The sequence below is a fragment of the Phascolarctos cinereus genome, unplaced genomic scaffold (assembly GCF_003287225.1).
Source record: "Phascolarctos cinereus isolate Bilbo 61053 unplaced genomic scaffold, phaCin_HiC Scaffold_4;HRSCAF=312, whole genome shotgun sequence".
Lineage (NCBI taxonomy): Eukaryota > Metazoa > Chordata > Mammalia > Diprotodontia > Phascolarctidae > Phascolarctos > Phascolarctos cinereus.
The window spans coordinates 725,896,537-725,916,992 of NW_027555847.1; the positions used below are offsets into that span (position 1 = coordinate 725,896,537).

At 57.5% G+C, this 20,456-nt stretch overlaps 1 protein-coding gene across 4 annotated transcripts in view; it reads left to right on the top strand.

Moving 5' to 3' along the window:
- Positions 1-2,491: 2,491 nt before the first annotated feature.
- The window catches only part of SMPD4 (sphingomyelin phosphodiesterase 4), a 40,347-nt gene continuing 22,382 nt past the window's right edge, over positions 2,492-20,456 (top strand). For 2 of the 4 annotated variants that reach the window (XM_020996421.2, XM_020996424.2), the window contains exons 1-11: positions 2,492-2,574; positions 2,905-3,058; positions 5,873-5,959; positions 8,290-8,376; positions 9,733-9,875; positions 9,979-10,054; positions 10,885-10,993; positions 11,100-11,152; positions 13,239-13,390; positions 16,241-16,373; positions 17,466-17,537. In XM_020996421.2, the coding sequence (XP_020852080.1) occupies positions 5,921-5,959; positions 8,290-8,376; positions 9,733-9,875; positions 9,979-10,054; positions 10,885-10,993; positions 11,100-11,152; positions 13,239-13,390; positions 16,241-16,373; positions 17,466-17,537 (864 nt within the window). In that variant the 5' untranslated portion in view covers positions 2,492-2,574; positions 2,905-3,058; positions 5,873-5,920. Of the gene's footprint in view, positions 2,575-2,904; positions 3,059-3,111; positions 3,195-5,663; positions 5,748-5,872; positions 5,960-8,289; positions 8,377-9,732; positions 9,876-9,978; positions 10,055-10,884; positions 10,994-11,099; positions 11,153-13,238; positions 13,391-16,240; positions 16,374-17,465; positions 17,538-20,456 lie in introns of those variants that run through there. The other 2 variants (XM_078154490.1, XM_020996423.2) reach the window with 2 other exon arrangements.

Here is a 20,456-nt window from a genome sequence, read left to right on the forward strand (position 1 = left end):
GCACCGCGCGCTAAGGCCGGACTGAGCCACGCCCCCAGACCCGTCCCAACCCGGAGAGACTGCCAGGCGGTGTCAGTCCCGCCCCCAGGCCGGGCCCCGTCCCCCATCAGTCTCGCGGAGGTCCCGCCCCCAGGCTCTTCGGCGCACGCCGCCCGCCGCGTCTCTCCCTGCAGCACGTTCAGGTCCTGCAGTGCGCATGAATGCACAGAGACGTCTGGTGCAGCTCTGTTCCGGGCCCATCCACATCCATCCGGAAGCGCTGGGGATTCAGGCCAAAGCGGAGCGGGTCCTGTCCTCAGGGAGCCGACGTTCTGTCTCAGGAGACAGGCCAGGAATCTGCTCTGTAGCGTCTCAGACCCGGGCCAGCCAGCCTGGCTTGGACACTTCCGCACAGGGAACTCGTCACCTAGGCTGCGCCTTGGAATTTGTTGAATTGTGCGTCAGTTATGGAAAAATAAGGAAGCAGTCGGGGGCATGCAAGTCACTGATGTGTCCCCACGTCCTCCACTGCCCGCTGTATATCGAACAATAAATCTTTGCCACCTTGACTTAAAGAATGTTTGACTCTGAATTCATGCCAGATGACCCTGTCCTATACTCTGGTCTTTGGGGGACCTCAACACCCTCGGGACCAAGTAGAACAATGCCCCCTCCCCCCACCCCACCCCCATCCCTGCCAGCCATTCCCACTTACTTGGCCAGCGCTATCATGTTTCCTCTTGAGGCCAAACACACATAGTTCCCTCCTTCCAGCATCCCCTCCCCTCTCTATCCTGGTTGTCCGTTTCTGGAGCTCCTCCTGCGGCTGAGCCTCCTTGCTAAAATGACAGGTAGATACTCCAGTTACCCAACGGAATCTGACCAGAACAGAGGCAACAGGATAATTCACCGTGGGACTTTGGAGTTAAGGCCACACAAGAGGACCACTGGCTGTTTTATGCCCTGCTGCCTCCCTCATGTTTTAATTTACCTCCGTTTCATAAAGGACTTTTCCCCACAAACTGTTTGCTGTCTGGTCCATCCTGTCCTTGTGAAATTGACTTTTTGAGCTGGGGGGTTGGGATTTTTAAAAATTGATACCTACTAAGTTGATTTTCTTCCTTCAACAATCTTTCTGGAACCATTTTTTTTTCAATCTTGATTCATCTATCTAGGAGAAGCAGGCAGGCAACAAGCAATTTATTAAGCAGTTACCACATACCTGGCATTTTGCTAAGTGCTGGGGGATTCAGATACAAGCAAGAAGACAGTCCCTGCCCTCAAGGGGCTTAGATTTTCATGGGGAGAGACAATATAGAAAAAGGGAGCTGAAGGCAGAGAGGTATCTGCTGGGAAAGGCAGCATGGTGGTGAAATCGGGGTGTCAGAAGCATGGTGGGAAGAGAAAGGAATCTGGATGGTCTGGGCCCAAGTGTAGGGATGGTCCAGGGTGAGACAAGGCCCCACATGTTAGCTCTCTCCCTTACAGCTTCCTGTCCCCTACAAATATGATAAATATAGGTGGGCCTGGAGTCAGAAAACCCCCAGTTCTGGCTTTAGATACTAGCTGTGTGACCCTAGATGAGTCATTTAATCTGTCTGCCTCAGTTTCCACAACTGTAAAATGGGGATAATAAACCTCCTAGGGTTTGTTAGGATCAAATGAGATAATATTTGTAAAGGACCTACTAGCCTGGCACATAGTAGGTGCTCAATACATTTTGTTTCCTTCCAATCTCTACTTTTTATTCAAGTAATCAGTTTACAAACACACCCTCCCATGTCTGTTTCAGGTATTGTGTTATGATAGGTGATGAGGATGAAAGTACAAAAGTGGAAGTCCCAGGGTCAAGGAGCTTAGGTAGGGCTCTATGTATAATGTGCAAAATAGATAATTGAGGAAGGAGAGGAGGGGGAGACACTTTAAGTAGCTCCCACACCCAGTCCTCAGGCTCCGATGTCCATTCATCTGCACCTCCTGGGAAAACGTTATTTATTTCCTATTTCCTTCTTGAACCCAGGATAAAGGAGAGGTTATGAGAAATTTGGGAGGGGAGGAAGGAAGCCTCGTGGACGACGGAGGATCTGAGTGGGCCTGGAAGGCTGGAGGCTGGCCACGTGTCAAGAGATGCGGGGTGAGCTGGCAAGGACCCTGCCCAACTGGAGTCGGCAGGTCTGACATTTAGCTTCAGCATCATTTCTTTGGATGCTCACACTCCGCATCCTCGCTCTCCCAGAGGCATGAAAGGAACCCTCGGTAAATCCTAGTGTCCAATATAAAGGTCCCATTCGAACAAACAGGACTCCCCCACGGAGCCAATGCAGGCCTGGGTACGGCTTGAGAGGAGGCACGAGGAGAATGAGGAATGGGAGAAAGGCGACGGGGATAGGGCTACGGCAAGGGGCCTTGAATGCTCTGTGCTCACCGCAGCCCCCCTCCCCTTTATGGTTTCACTGGCTCCTCCCAAGAGCCCTGTGAGGTGGGGGGGGGGGGGGGGGGGGGGGTGTGATGGGGGGTGGCCCTCGGTGACGTCTAATTCTAATCGAGGTGAGCAGCTCTGCTTAGCCCCGCTGCTCCAGAGCCCGGGATGCTCAGGTAAGACTGCATACAGAGGCTGCAGCGGGGGGGGGGGAGGAGGAGGAGGAGGAGGAGGAGGAGGAGGAGGAGGAGGAGGAGGAGGAGGAGGAGGAGGAGGAGGAGGAGAGGAGGAGGAGGAGGAGGAGGAGGAGGAGGAGGAGGAGGAGGAGGAGGAGGAGGAGGCCCTCTGTGCGCCTGCGCAGTAAGGAACGCGGGCCCTTCTTTCCCCACCTGCAAGCGATGCGCCAATGCGCAAGCGTGAGGTGGGAGGGGGCGGAGGCAGAGCAGGGAGCCCAACGCGGGCTGTAGCGCTGCCTACGCATGCGCAAACAGAGCCGCTCTCCGCAGGCGCAGACCAGGCGGAGGGCCTTTGGCCTCTTCCCGCCATTCCTGGAGGCGGGGCCTGGCGCGCGGATTGATGACGTCAGCGACAGCGACCCGGGCTCCTTGGGGATGGCGGCTGTGACTGGCGCGGAAGAGGCACCGACGGCCGGTCCTGCAGGTGAGCAAACCGGGAGACCGCGCCCCTGCCTGAGGGGGAGCCAAGGCCCCTCGTTCTTAGGGGCCACTACTCCCCGCCCCACTTCCCGAGACGGAGAGCCCGCCCCCTTCGGAGGGGGCCACACCCCCTCATTCCGGTGAGGCACCTGAGCCCCCCTCTCCAATTCCTGAGACAGGGACCCCCGCCCCCATCTGAGGGGGGGTCAGAACGCCTTCTTTCCAGGGCGCGGCATGACCCTTGCCTCCTATTGTGAGGTGCCTGAGCCCTCCCTCCCCCATGCCTCAGACAGGGACCCCCACCCCCATTCCTGGTGGGCCACGACCCCGCCCTCCAGCTGTGAGGAATCTGACCCCACTCCCCATTCCTTCAATGTTGGGAGGCCACGACTCCCCCTTGCCCATTTTTGGGGGGACACGAGGTCGTCCATTCCCGAGGTGCCTGGCCCCATCTCACGATTCCGGGGGGTACAAACGTTACCCCCCCATCCTTAAGGGTGAGGGTGCCCCGTGAGCCCTGACAGCCCCCCTCGAATCCCTGCCTCCAGCCCCCCCCCAAGCATCCCTAGAGGTAACTCCGTGCAGGGACTGCCCCTCCCCCCCGCAGTCACGTGGCCGCCCGCACCCCCTGGCCTCTCCCTCCCATTTCTGCCCCCTGCTGACTGGCCTTCGGGGTTGCGGCCACTTGGGTGCCCGGGACACGCCAGAGGATCGGGAGGCAGGCTGCAGGACCGCCTGTCAGTGAGGGCGGGGGCTGCACGGGGGTCCCTTCTCTTCTCCGCCCCCCCCCCACCCCCGGCAGCTTGGGCAGCCCGCCGCTGAGGCCCGCTGCCCCTCTGGACCGAGCCGGCCTGTTATAGGAAGTCTCAGAGATCCCCTCGGCCACCCCGTGACGTCTTGGGAGGAGCCTCTGCAAACACTTGGCTCCCCCTCCCCACGCTGTGGGTCTTTGTGGGAGGCTGTGGAGGTGAACGGGCTTTCTGGCAGTGGTGAGCCTTCCCAGATTGAGCTGGGGCGGGGGCGGTCCTCCTCACCCAGCAGGAGGTCTAGGGCAGGACCCCTACGGGGAGCCTGCGTGGCATGGGGTGGCATGGCGGGACCTGGCGCAGCTTTGAGAACCTAGGGTCACTTGCACACCGAGGTGACCAGCTGTTATTCCAGGAGGACGTCACTTGGATCTTTTTCACCAGTTGAGTAAATGTTTATCAAGGAGGCTATTGGAGATGCCCAGCTTGTCTTCGTAGACCCCTGATGCGATGGAACTGTAGTTCTAGAACAGGCAGCAAGGGCTTCTTTTAACAAGGTCAGTCAGTGAGAGCTCACAGAGAAGGAGACCATGGGGAGGGACGGCTGAGGGGAGAGGACTGAGATGTATTGTGGGACGTGTGATATTTGAACCAGGCCTGACATGGTGGATGGACCTTGCCGAGGCAGGTTTTCGTTCACAGTCATAGCAGTCTTCTGCCCTTTGAGACCGGCCTCTGCTCCTGCAGCCGGGAGGACCGAGTCTGCCTGAACGGTTCCTTGGTGGCATGGGAGAGGAGAAGCTGAAAGGCTGGCTCGCCTTCACCCACAAGTGTGGCAGATTGTCTTGGTTGTTAGGTGAAACCCAAGTCCCTCCATTTCTCTTGGTATCAGGCTCTTCTGCCTGATCTCAGTCCCCTTTTCTTTGAACCCTGTTGATGCTGGTGGTGGCAGTCAGTCATTCAGATATAAAGCCTGCCTTCTGTCTCCTTGCCTTTGCCCGGCTAGACTACCTGAAGCTTCTAGTCCCCTCTGGTTAGGGGCTTCCAGCCCCCTAGCTAGAAAAGCTCCGGCCTGTTTGATAGCGGGGGATAAACCTCGGCTTAGCCGGGAGGAGGAGCTTGGGAGGAGACAGGTACCATGAATGAAAGTGGGGGAGCCAGGGAGGGGAGCTGGTTTGGGGGCAGAGATAATGTGGAGTGTTGTTGAGCCGGGACGAAGCTTCTCTTTCCCTGTACTTGTGGTTTGTTCTGAGAAGCCAGCCTGTCTTTCAAAGGGGCTCCTGTCAGACTCTTGTAGAATGTGGCTTTGTGGTCCCTGGTTGTGTAATGGCCTTTTCTCGGTACTCTTCCTTGACCTCTTGGGACTACCACATTCGCTCCCTGCTGACCACACTCTTTTTGGCCTCCTCCCTGATCCTGCCTATCTCACTGCTCCTGCCTCTCCTTGGCTCCATCATTGCACGTCACCATATGCTTCTTGGGTATTTGCATCTCTATTAATGTCCTGAAGGCATCTCAGACTCATCACAGCCAAGACAGAATTTGTGGCCTTTCCCCCTAAACCTGCTCCTCTCCCAAACTTTGCTCCCCCTGTCCTGTTAACTGCTGCCCTTCCAGTCCCTCAGGCTGGCCCCATGAAGAGAAGGACCCTTCTTATCAGCGTAAAGCAGGGAATTGTGGAGTGGGGGGAGTTAGGGGAATTTTACCTGAGAGAGAGAGAGAGGAGCTTGTGGCAGACAGCCTCCATTTTGGGGGCAGCCCTTATGTTGGCGTTGACTGCCTAAAGCTGGGTTTCAGGGAGATGACTCTGCCATCTGGCAGTCAGGCAGTCAGTATTCATTTAAGTGCCTCCTATGTGCCAGACGCTGTGCCAGCCTGGGTTCAGATCCAGCCTCAGACACTGCCGGCCACGTCACCCCTGGCTGCCTCAGTTTCCTCGTCTGTAAGGTGGGGATGATACCAGCACCTTCCTCCCGAGGTGGTCGTAAAGATCCAGTGCAGTCTGATTAGCTCCACGTTGCTAGCCGCTGTTCTTATGTTCTGACCCTTGTGCCTCTCTTGATTTTCCGTAGTGTTTTCCTAAGACGACAGAATTTTTAGAGTCTCCCTGGGACATTGTTATGGCTCTTCCACACGTGCAGCCCCCGAGCTTCTTGCTGGTAAGTGTCCAGTCCTGGAGGGAGGGGCTTGAAGGTGGCAGCAGCCTCCCGCCCAAAGGCCATGTGATGTGACTTCACAGCAGCCCCAACCGCAGTGCTGGAGCTGTGGGCCCACTCTCAGCCACAGTTACTGCGTTTTCAAGGTGGGCCCCTGTCGCCTGGAGCATCTCCGCCCCTCGCAGGGCTTCTGTAAGGCTCAGGAGAGCCAATGGATAGAATTTGTGCAAAGCTGCCAGTACCACACCCCATAAAGACAGTAGTGTAAGATCAGGCTTTAGGGTTGGGAATGGCTTTGAAGGATCTAATCAGACCTCACTGCAGCCTGAGACACAGAGGATCCAGACCCAGCTCCTTGAGCCTAGGCCTGCTTCACCTTCCTCTGCACTACGCTGTCTGCAGTGCAGTCGGGCACTCCAGAATAGGCCAGTCCCCCATTATTCACTTCCTCTGGTTTTCTGTTATCCAGGGGACTTACTGGAAGAGAGTGTGGGGGGTCAGCCGACTCGGGTTTGAGTCTTGGCATTGGCACTTATAGCTTTGTGATCTGGACCCAAGGTTTCCTCCTCTGTAAAATGGGAGTGGTGGTCCTCGCCCTGTCTCTTTCTAGGGCTGGGGAGAGAATCAGCTGCAGTGTTGGGTTTAAATTGAGTTGTAGTCCCCAAGCACTCCAAGCCTCTGAGTTTGGGCAAGTGAGAGGGCGGCAGAGGTTAAGTCCAAGCCTGTCCCTTTGGAGATGAAGAAAGGGGCACGCGGGGAGGGGAAGCACCTGGCCGGAGGTGGGTCACCCAGGTGGGATTGTGAGGAGCCAGCCTCATCTTTCAGTTTTCAAGGAGGAGGATGATCTGATTCCTCCTCATGACATGGAGGTGGCCCCTGTGGGTGACAGGTTCTGCCGGGCCCAGGGACCCATTGGCTGTTTGCTGTCTGAGCATCTGCCCACCAAGATTGTGAGGTTTCTGCCCAGGCTGACTGCACCGAAACAAATGTTCACTCTCAAGGTCTCTCCTCCAGGGAGCAGGGAGCCCCAGTACTAGGCCCAGCATGACCCTTTGGTATTCTTCACCAGCCCTTCCCTGGACACTTCAAAGGACTGAGAAGCCAAGGCTTTTGGGTGGCCCTAAAGAGTAGCCGGTCAGACCGCCCCTGCTTCTGCCCTCCTGGGCTGGGACCCGCATCATTCCCATTCCCATTGACCAGATCCCACAGCGGAGGAGCAGGAGAGCCATCTCAAAACCATCTTTGGTTTTGCCCCTGTGGGTGGGAAGTACTTCCTCAGAGCTAGAGGCGGCCCTCGAGCCCAGGCCTGGCTGGCTCGGCTCCTCTATGCTGGAGTGCGTGGTTGTGTGTGTGATTAATTATGTGGAATGAGAATAATCAGTCATCTCCACCTTATTCCATCTTTTTGTATTCTTTCTTGTTATGCCAAAACAGACCCTCTCAGAAGAGGGTTTCAGGGCATACCAGGGGGCTCCATCCCCAGCTACACAAGTTAGAAATACCACACAACACAGAGGTTCAAACCAGAGATGGTTTTGAGATGGTTTGAACAACAGAGGAGGGGGCAGGCTCACACAGGTGGGTGCTGCCAGCTGGAGGACTTGGTCAGGCTTTCTGACTTTGCGTGAGCCTAGTGCTCTTTCCATAACACGCCATGTTCCTTCTCTGTGAGTGCTTCTAGGTTCTGGGGTGTCTTTTCCTTCCACTGTTGGGGTAGAACCCCCTACAGGGGGATGGATGGTCCTTAGCAGGTGGTCTTTTTGAGTTGCCGTGGCGAAAAGAAAAGATCTTTGCCTATTTGGGGCTGGGCCTGTTTTCATTTAAGAGGGCTGGTCATAGAGCTAGAGCAGAAGGGACCCTGCAAGGGCTCTCTTCCAGCCCCCTCATTTTGTGAAAGAGGAAACAGAGAAATTAAGTGAGCTGTCTGGGGGCCCACAGCAAGTCACTGTTAGAAGCAGGATATGAATACAGGTCTTCCTGACCTCAGGGCCTGCATGCCGCCTCCTGCCCAGTATTATCGCTCCGTAAAGAGAGCCTGGACAGTAGAGGCGAGGCTGGTCTGGGGCTCACGCACCCTTGCCTGTGCCCTGCTGAGGCCTTGGGGGCAGGAGGGGGAGCACAGGCGGTATTGGGGTGAAAGGATGAGGGCCTTGCCTGGAGCTGGAGGGCTGCTGGGCCCCGCACCCCTTGCCCACCAAAGGCCCTCGGAGGCACCTTCCAGGCCGCTCTTGGCCGGTCTGATACTTGGGGTCCAGCAGAACCGGCCAAGGTGGTTGAATCCTTCCTTGAGGCCCGGGGTAGAGCTGGCTCAGCGGCTGTGGTCTCTTTCCTAGGCAAGTTTGAAAGCGGATTGTGTGAGCAAGCCCTTTCCTCAGCGGTGCCACGATCTGGTGAAGGTGATTGAGGACTTCCCGGCCAAGGTAGACACAGCCGTGCATCTGTGTGCACACATGGATGTGTATGTGTATACCTGTGTATGTACTGTGGGTACATGTGTGTGTGCCCATGTGTATGTGTGGTATATACTGTAGGTGTACATGTGTGTGCCCGTGCGTGTGTGCTCATGTGCATGTGCGCACCTGTGTATGTTCAGTGTATGACTGCACCAAAACAAATGTTCACTCTCAAGGTCTCTCCTCCAGGGAGCAGGGAGCCCCAGTACTAGGCCCAGCATGACCCTTAGGTGTTCTTCACCAGCCCTTCCCTGGACACTTCAAAGGACTGAGAAGCCAAGGCTTTTGGGTGGCCCTAAAGAGTAGCCGGTCAGACCGCCCCTGCTTCTGCCCTCTTGGGCTGGGACCTGCATCATTCCCATTCCCACTGACCAGATCCCACAGCGGAGGAGCAGGAGAGCCATCTCAAAACCATCTTTGGTTTTGCCCCTGTGGGTGGGAAGTACTTCCTCAGAGCTAGAGGCGGCCCTCGAGCCCAGGCCTGGCTGGCTCGGCTCCTCTATGCTGGAGTGCGTGGTTGTGTGTGTGATTAATTATGTGGAATGAGAATAATCAGTCATCTCCACCTTATTCCATCTTTTTGTATTCTTTCTTGTTATGCCAAAACAGACCCTCTCAGGAGAGGGTTTCAGGGCATACCAGGGGGCTCCATCCCCAGCTACACAAGTTAGAAATACCACACAACACAAAATAGAGATTTGTACAGGCCAAATTCAAAATGAACCACCTGTGGTTTCTTGTGGCTCAAGCCAGAACTCCCAGCTTGAAAGCTTTACTGATGCCTTTTGTCTTTGCATCACAGTATGAGATTTCAGTCCTCTACCCCCGTGACAGAGAAAAGAAGCCAGAATACCCTGGATGTGAGCACATTACTCACTGCTTCATTCTTTCCCCCATGTTTTCTTGTCTCTTCTCTGGGATGACTCTCACCGATGTCTCGTTTATCAGAATTGCCTTTCTTTTAGCACCCACAGGCCAAAAGGACTGCCCCCAGTGGCCCCTCACGCAAGCTTGTCTCCTTCCCTTCTGCTCGCCTTAGCATACAAACCCCTCCCCGTCTTCGGGTGGGCCCTCTGAGGGATGCCCTCCTGGGCAGCTCTGGGCCTTGGTGATGTGGAAGGGCCATACTCCACCCCTGGCAGGAACATTATAGAAATTGTCAGGTACTTCCAGTGGGTTGATTGATTTTGGCTGATTTCACCATCTTATTCCTCTTCAGCGGCTCTGGGAGGGGAGGGAGAAGGGGGAAATGTGGACAGTGTAAGGCCTGCAGGCACGACCACTGCCCCTTCCTCTCAACAAGCTCTGTTGTCTCCACTTCAGGAGCTGCACTGCATTTTCCCATGGCTGGTAGAAAATATTTTTGGCAGTTTGGACGGCATCCTGGTCGGCTGGAATCTGCGGTGTTTGCAAGGAAGAGTGAACCCCGTGGAATACAGCATCGCCATGGAGTTTCTGGACCCCAGGCAGGTGGATTTTCTGCAGGCCCCACTGTGGGTGGTCTCCCGTTTGACCCCACTCTGGGTCTGGCCTCCGCTCACACTGTGTTTCCTTTGATTCCTTGTACAGTGGGCCGATGATGAAGCTGGTGTACAAACTCCAGGCCGAGGATTATAAGTATGATTTTCCTGTGGCCTACCTTCCTGTAAGTAACTGGGCCGCTGAGGAGGGCGGGCCCAAGCTTGTGGAGGGGGGGTTGGACTGACCCCCACCTGACTGTCAGAAGGCTGTGGGGTGGGCCCCATCCTGGCCAGCCTTCCACACCAGCACGGTGGAGTGACATGGTGCTGCCCCGGGTGGGTACAGGTCAATTACCTCTGCGTGCTACAGAGGGGGCAGGAGAGAAGTGCCTGTGTCTGGGGGGGAGGTAGGAAGGAATGGTGCAGGGTCAGATGTTGCCCAAACTGTTCCTGTGTCTGTCTCTTCTCTCCTCTGCTGAAAAATCTCCTGTGGTCCCTCACTGCCCGGAGGGCGGCATGCACACTCCTTTCTGTGGGGGTCCAGGCCCCGCCAGCCTGCCTTTCCAGCCTGACCCCCGGTTGTGCCTCTTCTTGCCAGCATCGTCATCCATCACACTGGGCTTCTCTCAGTTCTGCTCCCTGAGCCCATCCTGCCCTTGTCCACCCCTGGTCTTAGCGCTTCTTTCTTACAGCTGGAAAATGCCCTTCGTGCCCACGGTGCCCCTCACCTCTGCCCGTAAGAACGCTTCTCGATCTTAGTGCCTGAAGGGGAGTGCCCCGTCTTGGTGCCTGCCCTGGTACTGTGTCCGACCCTCGCCTGGGCACTTTTCATTTGTGTTGTGTTTACTTGGGTCTGTGGACTTGCCCCCAAGACTATCAGTGCCGTAAAGGCAGAAGACCCAGTACCTCCCCCTCCCCCCCCGGCACCGAGCATGGGGTGTGCTCGCAGGTGGGACATTGACTATAGCAGCTTCAGCAGCCTTGGTACCTCTGCTCATGACTGCTCCTCTTTCAGGAGCCCGTGCGGGCGTGCATCGAGGAGCGCATCCTCCCAGAGTGCCCACTGTATCACAACAAGGTCCAGCTCCCGGCCGCTGGCACTCAGGGCCTGCACTTGGCTCTCAGTATCCTTTCTGTGGCTGTGGCGGGAGGCGGGTGGCTCGGGCGGCTCATCCGCCCTGCTCACTTGGGTCATACGCGTGTGCTATTTGTCCTTGACCTCCACCTCATACCCGTTTGAATACTACATGTTCTTCTTTGCCTTGAGCCTCATCACACAGAGGGTATGTACGGTTCCACCCGTGCTCTTCTTGAAGTGGGAGAAGTTTCATTTCCAGACAGGGCTGTGACCACTGGTGGAGGCTTCGGGCCTGGGCACCAGGTCTCCAATGGGACGCTCGTCCAGAGGAGGACAGGGCAGAGGTCGGGGAGGGACTGGGAACTATGATGTTGGAGGATGTGTGAATGAGCCTGAAGAGAAGGCTGATAGGGATGTGATTGTTGTCTCTGAGCATCAGCAGATGTGGCGTGTAGGGTTAGCCCCAGAGGGTGAGAGGTCCCCATCCTGCTGGGGTGCTGTGAGTAGATGTGAATACCTCGGGGCTGGTTGGGAGTCAGCTATGAGGAGCCGGTCAGGTGGGTACCAAGGTTCGGCTGCGCGTTGTGCTAGGAAGCGGTCCGTGTAAGAGGCTCTAGCTTTTACAGATGGGTGCTTGGCTGTACTGAAACACTCTGTCAGTGATGGGGGGAGCGCTGGGTTTGGGGGTGGGAGTTATGTGCAGGTGTACAGAGCTGTGGGTACATGGGGGTACAGACGGACTAGGAAGAAGATGGGAGTGACTGGGGGGAGTATGAGATCAGCTTCTGAGGGGCCGAAAACAGGTGTGGTGCAGAGGGCGGCATGGGTACGGTGCGTGAGGAAGAAGTCTGCACGTGGTGAAAGGGGGGCCGGTGGGGGGTGCCTAGGCACAGAGGGTCAGGTTTATGAAGATGGGATGTGAGTCTGGGCACGGTGCATGTTGGGGGAGCAGTGAAGAAAGTAGATGGTGGGGGTAGGTTTGAGCGGGCAGGGGCACTGTGGGGGGTTGTGGGGGGTAGATACTGGGACACCCAAGGGCATGGGGGCAGGAGTGATTGTGGGTGTGGAAGGTGATGTTTGAGCTGAGGCTTAGAGGAAGTGAGGGGCGTTTATAGGCGAGGGCATTCGGAGGTGGGGGTGGCCATCACAAAGGCTGGGAGGTGGGAGATGAGGGTCATCTGTAGGGAACAGCAAGGTTGGCATGACCGGAGCAGAGTGTGGAATAGAACTTGTGTACACTAAGACTTCTGGAACACCCTCTCTAGTGAGGAAGGAGAAGCAGGTTGGGGCTGGTTGGTGAAGGACTCAAATGGCGCCATAGGAGTTTGCTCCTAGAGGCAGTAGGGACATCAGCTTTAGGTCAGTCACTTGGGCAGCCAGGCGGAGGGAGGTGACGAGGGCTGAGGTATGTGCGGTGGTGGCAGCAGTGGTGGGTCTGGGGCTGTCAGAGTGAGTCCGGGGCTCTGGGGTTGGACCGGGAGGGGAGAACCGCTAGGCGAGGAGGGCAGGAGGTGCCTGGGCTTCGCAATGTTCATGAGTGGTTCCGGGGCGGGGAAGGCTCGTGGCAGTGTACACGGGTGGGGGGGGGCAAGCCTCTGGACCACTCCACACCTTCAAGAACCTATAAAAGCATGGAGGGAGTTTGGAGGCCTGAGGGGCAGTAATGCTCCATTTGAAAGATGACACCCAGCATCACCTCTCTCCCGCCTGCACACAAAAAAGAAAAAGAAAAAAGCCTTGCTCTGGTCTCTGAGGGGGAAGGCAGCCTGGGGAGGTTCAGCAGTTCCTCCCCCTGGGCTGCACGGGGCCCATCGGCCCTGGACTGTGAGTTGGGAAGGCCTTGGGCAGAGGGAGAAGGGTACAGAGGACAGTCACCAAATCCAACTGCTGGAGCGTTGTGTCTGCTTCTCTGCACGTCCCCGTGGGGCCGGGGGCAGGGAGTGACATGTTGGTGGGTGGGGGGCCAGGTGACCACATCTGAAGGTGTGGGGTAGTACATACTAGAAGCGAACAGACTTTAGGGTGCAGGTCGGGCTATGATAACTGTCTCCAAGTATCTAGGAGGCTGTCTTGTCCAGGAGAGGTCAGTGATGGGGAGGAGGGAGACTGGTGGAGATGCTGCCTCACATTTGAGACAGTGGCCCAGGGTGGTAGTGTGGGTTCCAGGAGAAGCCCATCCCTTCCCCCAGGTTCTCGTAGGTTCGTTGGGATGGCTGTGCTGGGAGCATCCCCTAGACCCTGGCCCTCTTGCTGTGACAGGAGGTGTAATGAAGGCCCCCTTTGTCTTCCAGAATTTTCCTCTGTCAATTCATGTCCGAACTTCCGACTGTGCCTATTTCCTTCTGGTGGACCGGTACCTGACGTGGTTCTTACCCACGGAAGGAAACGTCGTCCCTCCGCCTTCGACCACCCTGGGTGGTACCATCCCTTCTCCCACGCCCAGGTGAGGCTCCCGGGGCTGGCCCCTTTGAGCTGAATATCTGTGCTCCTGCCCCTGGTCCCACCATGCACGACAGTCTGCGCTGAGGCCTCCCTGAGGCTTTCTTTTAGGACTTGCTGTGGGCAGAGCATTGTGCTCGGGGGAGATGGAAGGTTCCTCCCCCGGATGGGTTCCCTCGAGTTTAGTGTCTTCCCTGTCAGCTGGGGGCTACCTGTGTCCTTGCCACACTCCCCAGGCACGCAGCAGGGTCAGATAGCAGCTCTGTGTTTGCCATCCCAAGCCCATCGGGGCCTGGCCCATCCTCTTCTGCAGCCGGCTCACCCAGGCCCTTCACGCACACCTTCCGGTCATCCTCCCAGGCCGGTGTCCTCCTCACAGACAGCCCCGCGCCTCCTGGCCATCTGCCACGCTTGCCATGCTCTCCCTGTGCGGCTCCCTCACCTCTGACAACACCCCGGGGGGCCTGCACTGCTGGTGGCCTCCCCATCCCTCACAACGTGTAGGCGGTCATGCATGCATATGCACGGTACAGAAAATGTGGGCGTGAATGCACACATGCAGAAACAAGACTGCATACGTACGTGTGCACGCATATACGGTCATGCGCACACATTAACACAAGGCAGGCACACCCATACATGGGCAGTGCGTGTTCCCATGCACACGTGTGTGCTTGCCAGCACGTAGACACACAGAGCCGTGCTTGTGCACACGCGCACACGTTAACACAAGGCAGGCACACCCGTACGTAGGCAGTGCATGTTCCCATGCACACGTGTGTGCTTGCCAGCACGTAGACACACAGAGCCGTGCTTGTGCACACGCGCACACATTAACACAAGACAGGCACACCCATACGTGGGCAATGCATGTTCCCATGCACACGTGTGTGCTTGCCAGCACATAGACACACAGAGGCGTGCTTGCGCATACGCGCATGTCAGCTGCCCTGATTCAGCATCAGTTCCTCGAAGGCAGCGGCTTAGGGTTTTGTGATGGTTCTTTTCCCGGCATCGCCAGGGCCGTGGGAAGTGCTTCCTCCTGCTGCTAACTTGCCAGGGAAGGTCTGAGGTCAGCATCTGGGGGCCTGGGTTAGGTGCCCTCCGTCGCCCCTCTCCTCCCTTTGGGGCGGGGGCAGCAGGGGGGCTCCCAGGGAGTTTAACTGCAGTTCTGTTCTTTGGCAGCCGCCTTCGGTCCTGGTCCCCTGGGTGCCTGGGAGGTCCCAGGAGCTGGGCCAGCTGCCCGCTGTGGCCAGTTTGTTCATTGACCAGACTCTCCTTTTCTGCAAGGCTGCCTCATGCCATTCCTTCTCTAGACAGTAGGAGGAGGTGCCCACGTGGCTGTTCCCTTTGCGTGCTTGCTTGCGCGCACGTTCTCTCTGTCTCTGTCTCTCTCCTCCCTTCTCCCCCCATACGCACACACATGCACACGCACACGTGTGTTTGCATCTTCTGTTATACCCTCATATGTCTGTTTACACTAACCATGCATCTTCCCCCAATTAAACATTCAGCAAGCATTATTTTATTTTTATTTATTTATTTATTTTGGTGAGGGCAGTTGGGGTTAAGTGACTTGCCCAGGGTCACACAGCTAGTGTTATGTGTCTGAGGCCGGATTTGAACTCAGGTCCTCCTGAATTCAGGGCCAGTGCTCCATCCACTGTGCCACCTAGCTGCCCCCCAGCAAACATCATTAAGGGCCTGCTGGGGGCTGGGGGCTAGGCGCTGGACCATCCCTGCTTCGGCGGTTGAGTCAGAATCGGCAGCCTACACACAGATAAGTCTGTGAGGAGGGTAAGGGGGGTGGAGGGCTGAGGGCATTCCCAGCAGGGGCTCTCAGAGGAGGGCTCCCACCCCCTATCCTGAGGAGGTGGGCCCTGAGCCCAGTCTAGAAGAGAATGAATAGCAGGCCCCAAGAGGTGGCATGAGGAGGGAGCTGGTGTGAACACGCACTCTGATATGGCAGCTGAGCACAGAGGGTGTGGGAGAGGGAGGAGGCAGGTGAACTCCCCAGAAAGGGGGTGGGGCTTTCCAGGCCAGACTTATCAGCAGCAGAGGAGGGACAGCAGACTGATAGTTCAGAAGATGGAGTGGAGGCGCTGTTGGGGTGGCCTGGGGGAGAAGATGGGGACCTGAACTGGGCTGGGGGGCATGGCCCCTCACTGGCTGTGGGCAGCAGGGGAAGCGGATGGCTGGCAGATTTGACTTGTTGGTTGAGTGGGGGCTCACATGTATACACACACATCTGTAGTCCAGCTCCCACAAGCACATTTATTCTCAGCTGCCCCTTTGTGTGTGCACATGCCACCCAACGTGCACTGTGCCCATTTACCCCCGCTCCGCCTCACTCAGACCCCCTCACCCTCATGTACACACACGTATGCCACTCATATCCCCCAACACGTGTGTGTGCATGTGTCCCATAAGAAAGCGGAAGGATGTATGGTGCCTGTGGGCTCGGTGAGAGGGATCAGCCCTGGCGTGGGCAGCATTTTGGTGGGGGGCTGGCTGGCTGGCTGGTCGTGCATGCTGCTCTTCTGCACTTGCTGATGTCGGGTTGTTTGGGGCTGTGCGGTCAGGGCTTCCCTGGGGCCTTCTAGACGTCAGTGGGATGCTGGGCCTCAGGCCTGGGAGGCACTCCCGCGGTCACCCAGCCCCGTCTCTTCACTCTGTGAGTGATGTTGATTTTGCTGGGCTCATGGAGGCAGTGGTAGAGCCAGCTCTTGGGGACGAGGTCACGCTGACACTGGAATGCTCGCCTTGTGGGAGACGAAGTGGTTTGGAAGCCAGCCTTGGGTTGGGAAGGCCTCTTTATCTGTAACTCTGCTGGAGACTTGGCTTCTTCCCCCAGGACCCCCGCCGTGCCTTTTACTTCCTATGGCCTGCACCACACGAGCTTACTGAAGCGGCACATTTCTCATCAGCCCTCAGTGAACGCAGACCCTGCCTCCCAGGAGATCTGGAGATCAGAAACTCTGCTCCAGGTGAGACGTGTGGCCTGGATGTCAAACGGCCAGCGCGGCCGGCGTGGGCGGGACTGGGAGGGCTGGTGACGCAGCGAAGCCGACCGCCCAAGGCTGTGCCTTTCAGGATATCCCGTGAGGAGAGAGCTTCCTTGGTTCTGCGGGTTTGCTTTTTCATTCGGGAGATGCAGGTTCAGCTGCTGTCATGTTCACGGTCCTGCGAGGGGCTCCAAGGGCAGGAGAGAGGAATGAGCCATGCTCATGTCCTCGTGGAGCTGATGTTCTTGTAGGGGAAATAAGACGTGTCCAGAGACCTGCTAGAACCTAGAAATCTGCGTGATAGGGAGGGAGGGGGCTTAGGGGATCGCAGAAGTCTTCATAGGGGTGCTGGGCCTTGAAGGATAAAGTGAGGCTTACAGTGGGCAAGGTGGGCCATCCTGGAGCAGGGACATCTTGGAGCCAGAAGGGACCTTCTGCCCAAACCTGAGGGTCCTAACAGCTGGCAGCCATCTGGTGCCACTGTCCGCCTCCCGTGATAGGGCTCCCCTCTGGAGCAGCCCCCATTGTCAGACCAAGATCTGCTTCTGTAGTGTTCTGGGGTGAGGCAGAGCAAGGCTTCTCAGCTGCTCCTGGCCTCGGACGGCACGCAGTGCTCTGGCTGTGGCGAGGCCCGTCCCTGGGGCGTCCTGGAGCCCTTGGGGTCTTCTCCCTCCGTGGGGCTTGTGCCTTCACTGTCCTGCTGCTTGTACCGCTGCATTCCTTTGAATGTCTGAAAGAACCAGCGAGGAGGACAAGCATTACCTTGGCTCTAGGGTCAGTGCTAGGAAGTGACAGAGGGGCAGACTTGGGCCGAACAGAAGCCTGGTCACCAGCAGTCCAAGCTGAAAGCTGCCCGGGCCTGGGAGGAACAGACTGCTTGTGAAGGTAGCGAGTTCCCCGTCCCTGGAGGGTTGAAGCAGACTATCACGGTCGGGAATGTAGCTGAGGAGATCTCAGGCTCTGGCCGGGAAGCACCAGGTGTTCAGCGCTCCCGGCGGGGCCCCCGTGGTGGGGCTGTCCTGTGCGGACTCAGCTGGGCTTGCCGAGTCTGACAGATGCCTCTGCTCCTCCTAGGTCTTTGTCGAGATGTGGCTTCACCATTATTCCCTGGAGATGTATCAGAAAATGCAGTCCCCTCATGCCAAGGTAAGGGCACCCAGAGTGCATCGTTAGCCTGTTGACCCCCATTATCCAGGGCTGCCTTGGGAAGCTGGAGGATTCCCCAGGCTCCCCGTGGTTCTGGAAGCCCAGGGTCGCTTAGCTGGGCGGGGGCTGTGCTTCAGCTCCCGCCTTGGCTCACGCTTTTGACCACTTTCCTCCGGCCTGCTCCTTGGAGGCGAGGTCAGTGCCCTGGTTCTAGAGCCACCCTCTCCAGAGAGGGGGGCTGCCAAAGGTGGGCCCAGTCTGTCAGGCTTGGGGTCCCTGGATGACTGCAGAGAAACAGACCTGGATGTTCTCCAGATGGGAAATCCCAGGCACTTGAGCATGGGTGTGGCTCCTGCCCCAGGGACGATTCCAGCTTTGGTCAGTGGCCGAGGGCTGTGGCACAGGGGCTCTTCACGTCCTCTGCGAGGCACAGAGAGGCCCCAGATGGTAACGTTGGTCAGCTGTGCAGGGGCAGACTGCCACATTGATGGGCTCCCGAACCCGCCTCCTACAGCTGTCCTCCTTCTTGCTAAGCTGTGACCTCTGAGGAGGGTTTGGGGAGGCCCAGGATGAGCCTGGGAGCTGACCCTCATGGCCCCTCGGCCAAGTGGCAGGCCCGTCCAGTGCTGAGATTCTGGGGCTGGGCTGGCTGGGGTACACGGCCTTTCTTTTGTTCCCCCCACCCTCCAGATTCTGGGAGGGGGTGCCTTCCAGCCCCTCACCATGGGCGCTTGGGAATGAGCATGGCCTCTTCTCTCTCCCTGCATGTGGCTTGGCCTTGCAGAAGTGTCAGGACTGTGGATTGCTTTAAATCTGTCTTCTGTCTGCTCGTTCTATCTAGAGTGCCTCTCTAGAGGGCGGATGTTTCCTTGCTGGACCCACTAGCATAGGTAGGCAGCCTAGAAGTGGTTCTGGGGGGCTGGAGAGACGAGGGAAGACTTTGGGACTCCCTGTTTGGGGATGTGATTAAACAGGAGGGCCTTTCCTCTCACCATATTTGCTGTTCCTCCATCCATGGGCCAGGTCAGAGGCGAGGTGCTCAGGGCCCAGGCCCTGCCTAGTCCAGCCCTTGCACAGGTAGGCCTCTCTAAACCTCAGTTTCCCCGTCAGTAAGATGGGGGCCACGGATCCCTGCCTGCTCTGTCACAGAAGGCCCCCGGCCTCTCCAGCACCACCTCAGAGGTGTGCAGACCCTACTGAGGCCTGATAAGGGGGTAGGGCTCCTAGCGTGGGCGGTTGACAATCTGTGTTATCTGGGGTCCAAGGCCATGAGCTGCCCTGGAGGAGTGGTGGGCATCTTGAAAGTGCCGCCACGCCCCTGCCCGCTGTCCCTGTCGGACTGCCCTCCAGCCCCGCGTTGGCGGGGTCCTCGTCTTCTTGTCTTGACGGCCCGAGTGCTCCTCGCACCTCGGATGCCGCTGACCCTGGGCCACATGAGTAAAGATGACTGCCAGGCAGACAGCCTGTCAGTGACCACAGCCTCTTTGGATCCATCATCTCAGCACCACCCCTTCCCCTTAACCACCTCTGCCGGCACCCTGTAAAATAAGGGACCTAGGCCGCATCTTCCCTCCCAGTCCCCAGAGCCTGATTCCCCAAGAGGTCGTGACTTGTCCCGAGTGATCCAGCTTGTGGGTTGGTGGTTTTGGCTCTGCCCCAGGGTCCCCCACCCCCTGGAGGCCTGTTCCTGCCATCGCTCTAGGAGCGCCCTGGAGCAGAGCTTAGATGGCCTATTGTCCGGGACAGGAAGGGTGCCTGGGGCTTGGGCCAGATGGCCTCTCACCCTTCCTACTGGTATCCTCAGGGGAAGACAAGCCACCAGCTTGCATAGAGCCTGGTCAGATTGTCTGTGCCTGGCCTGTAGCCCTCGCAAGCGTGGTGTCCAGTGCAGTGCGGTCCATCTGCAGAGATGCCCCAAGGGTGGTCAGGGCTGAGGCCGGTGCTTGGGCTGCCTGGGGTTTTTGGTGCTGCCTCGGCTCTTTCTGATGGACTTTGGGGTCTCGTTTCCCATTTCCTACACTGCTGTGGCTCACCCTCTTAACTCCTTCCTGCCTTACTAATGGATCTGCTTTGTGAGGGTGGCGGTCAGCTCTGCCGCTGGGACCTCGCCAGAGCCAGGCCTGGCTGGGACGCTGCAGCTGGGAGGGCAGGCTGCCCAGAGCTCCCCCACATGCTCTCTGTGGCGCCCGTGTGTTGGCCTGGCCAGAACAGCATCAAGCTGCATTTGCCCTTTACCCAGATTCTTGTGGGCACTTCATCCAGTAGACTCTCATTTATCCAGAACAGTTGGGTCTGGTTGACCGAGACCAACCATGTGCTAAAGTGTAGGGCAGGAGATTCGGGGTCTAGGCCCAGCAGTTCACTGAACCTCTCTGAATCTCTGTCTTCTTCCAGGAAGAAAACCCTCCTGTGAGAGCTCGTGTTCTAAGTAGGTAGAGCGATAAATAGTGATTAACATGGTGACCCTAGCGCAAGTCCTGATCTTCCAGTTGATAGGAGAGGAAACTGAGGCCCAGAAGAAGGTGCCCATCCACAGGCCCACAGCGCCAGGCAGCCAGGACTTCTCTCCCCATGGTCCCTGTGAGCCCCGAGACCCTCTCTCCTCAGGTCTCCTGTTCTCCTGTTCTTGGAAAGCAAGATATGATGACGTCCCCAGGTGTCGCTCACGGCCTCCCTAGTGCCGTTGGTGCTGTGCAGAGCCCTGTGGGCTGGAGGGGGCTCTCTAAAGAAGCCCCCCCCCCAGCCTGCTTTTCTGGCATTTGGCCTTCTGGCTAAATGAGAGTCTAGTGGCCCACCTGCCTTACCCAGCCCAGCTGTTGTTATCCTGGCCAGGCCACGCCCCGAGGGGATGCTCACTAAGGGAGCCTAAGAAGAGGAAGCCTCATGCCTCCAGGACCCAGTTTTAAGGCCGAGGCTGCC